This window comes from Apaloderma vittatum, unplaced genomic scaffold (assembly GCF_000703405.1).
Source record: "Apaloderma vittatum isolate BGI_N311 unplaced genomic scaffold, ASM70340v1 scaffold6359, whole genome shotgun sequence".
Lineage (NCBI taxonomy): Eukaryota > Metazoa > Chordata > Aves > Trogoniformes > Trogonidae > Apaloderma > Apaloderma vittatum.
Genome location: NW_009735694.1, coordinates 29,828 through 31,597, shown reverse-complemented (window position 1 = coordinate 31,597; position 1,770 = coordinate 29,828). Strand labels below are relative to the sequence as shown.

The following is a 1,770-nucleotide window of genomic DNA, read 5'->3' as shown; positions in this document are numbered from 1 at the left end:
CATTCGAGTCCCTGCTTGGAGCAGGGTGGGAGTGGAGCGTACCCGTGGTGGTGCCAGCGTGACAACTGGGGGAGTTGAATGTTGAAGTCGTCCTTGAGTTTGTGCCGATGGAAGGTCGCCGGCTCTCATGCTCGGCTCTCTGTGAAAGTTCGCTGTCTTTATGCAGAGTGCTGCCGTTAACGTGGCTTCCTTTTCTCTTTTCCAGGACTCGGTTGCAGCTTTATCGGACGCAAAAGATGGGCTGGGGTGTGCGAACGATGCAAGACATTCCACTGGGAACCTTTGTGTGCGAGTGAGTTATTCGGCTCCCGTGAGCTCACGCAGACGCATCACTTCCCCCCAGCCGGGATGGGTTGCTGCTCTTTAAAGAGAGGTTTTCACTCAGATAATCTGGTTGGCATGGAGCCAAGCTGCTTGCCCTCAGTCAGAGGTTTCCTGACTCAGTTTCCCGCTCTGTTTTTCCTTTTTCCTCATAGCCTGGAGCTTTCTCCTCTCCATCTTGCTGGGATCTGTGCTCAGCTCTCTCACCCCTCTGAAACAGAAGCGTGGGGGGGCAAAAAATAGGTTTGGGTTCTGCTACAGCTGTGCTCAGCTCACATGTTCACTGTGGATATGGGACACTTAAGGCCAAGGCAATTTGAAACAACTTTTTGTGTTGGATCTTGTTCTGTTTCAGTACTCACTTCTCAAGAGGTTTTCCAGTGTCACAGCTCTGGCTTTAGTCTGATTCAGCAAAACAGGACAGCACTTGGCGTTAAGCACATCTTTCGGCCCCGAGTCAATAAAGTACTTAAGAACAGAAATGTTCAGATTTATGTCAAACGAAAAAAACTGCTGTTGAACCCCATGGTTTTTAGACTTTAAAGTGGCATATGTATTTTATTAAATATTTTGAAAGGTATTGTTTTCATTGCCATGCTGCAGTTAGTTAGGCTGGGGTTATGCTCTTCATGGACATAGGTGCTGGGGGGTTTTTAGAACTAGTTAGAACTAATAAAATCGGGGCAGGGGATTGAGGAAGATTACAGCAGAGTTTAAAAACAAAATAGCTAAAGAAAAATGTGCTGAGTGTTTCTTCCATGTTAGGAGCTGCCAGATGATAAAATGCTTTTTTAAAGCTTAAAAGCACTCTTTGTGGGGAGCGTCTCAAGTCTGTGTTCAGGTGAGGCTTTCTGTTCAGTGCCAGAGGTCCCTGTGTCCTGATTCAGTGCCCAGAGATGAGCCAGAGCTGGAGAGTAAACTGCTCCCAGAGGAAAAAAAAAAAAGCACTGACTTTACCAAATCCTGCTGGAATTGCTAACACTCAAGAGGAATAAGCGGTGGTGAACAGGCAGCCCAAGGAAATGGGGCAGTTAATTACACGCGATGGTGTAATTAACAAACTGGCTGCGTGTTGTGGAGCACATCAGAGCTGATGGGGTACAGATACCACAACTGTGCTTAACTCTTCCCTCCGCCCTTCCCAGGAGCTGCTGACGCTCTTGCAGTGGCAAGCGCTATCTTCTTTATTATCTAAATGAGCTGCATACTAAAAACCTGAGCTAATTTATGTCTTGCCCGTGCATGTTCCTCCTCGTCTCCATCCCTCTCGCACACACACACACATGTTAGCTCACCAAGTTGCAGTGCTCCTCTTCTCGAGCATTGATGTCCTTCCTGTAAGTTTTTATGGGCAACCTGTAGATGTGGCTTCTTCTTTTCCTTATCTCTGGCAAAGAAGCCCGGGTGCCGGCGGTGCTCGGAGGCTGCTCGCACGCAGCAGCTCTGGGG

General features: G+C 48.1%; 1 protein-coding gene across 1 annotated transcript in view; it reads left to right on the top strand.

Moving 5' to 3' along the window:
- Window positions 1–208: 208 nt before the first annotated feature.
- The window catches only part of LOC104279399 (histone-lysine N-methyltransferase EHMT1-like), an 8,367-nt gene continuing 6,805 nt past the window's right edge, over window positions 209–1,770 (top strand). The window contains exon 1 of the mRNA XM_009876671.1: window positions 209–292. Coding sequence (XP_009874973.1) covers window positions 237–292 — 56 coding nt within the window. The 5' untranslated portion in view covers window positions 209–236. The remainder of the gene's footprint in view (window positions 293–1,770) is intronic.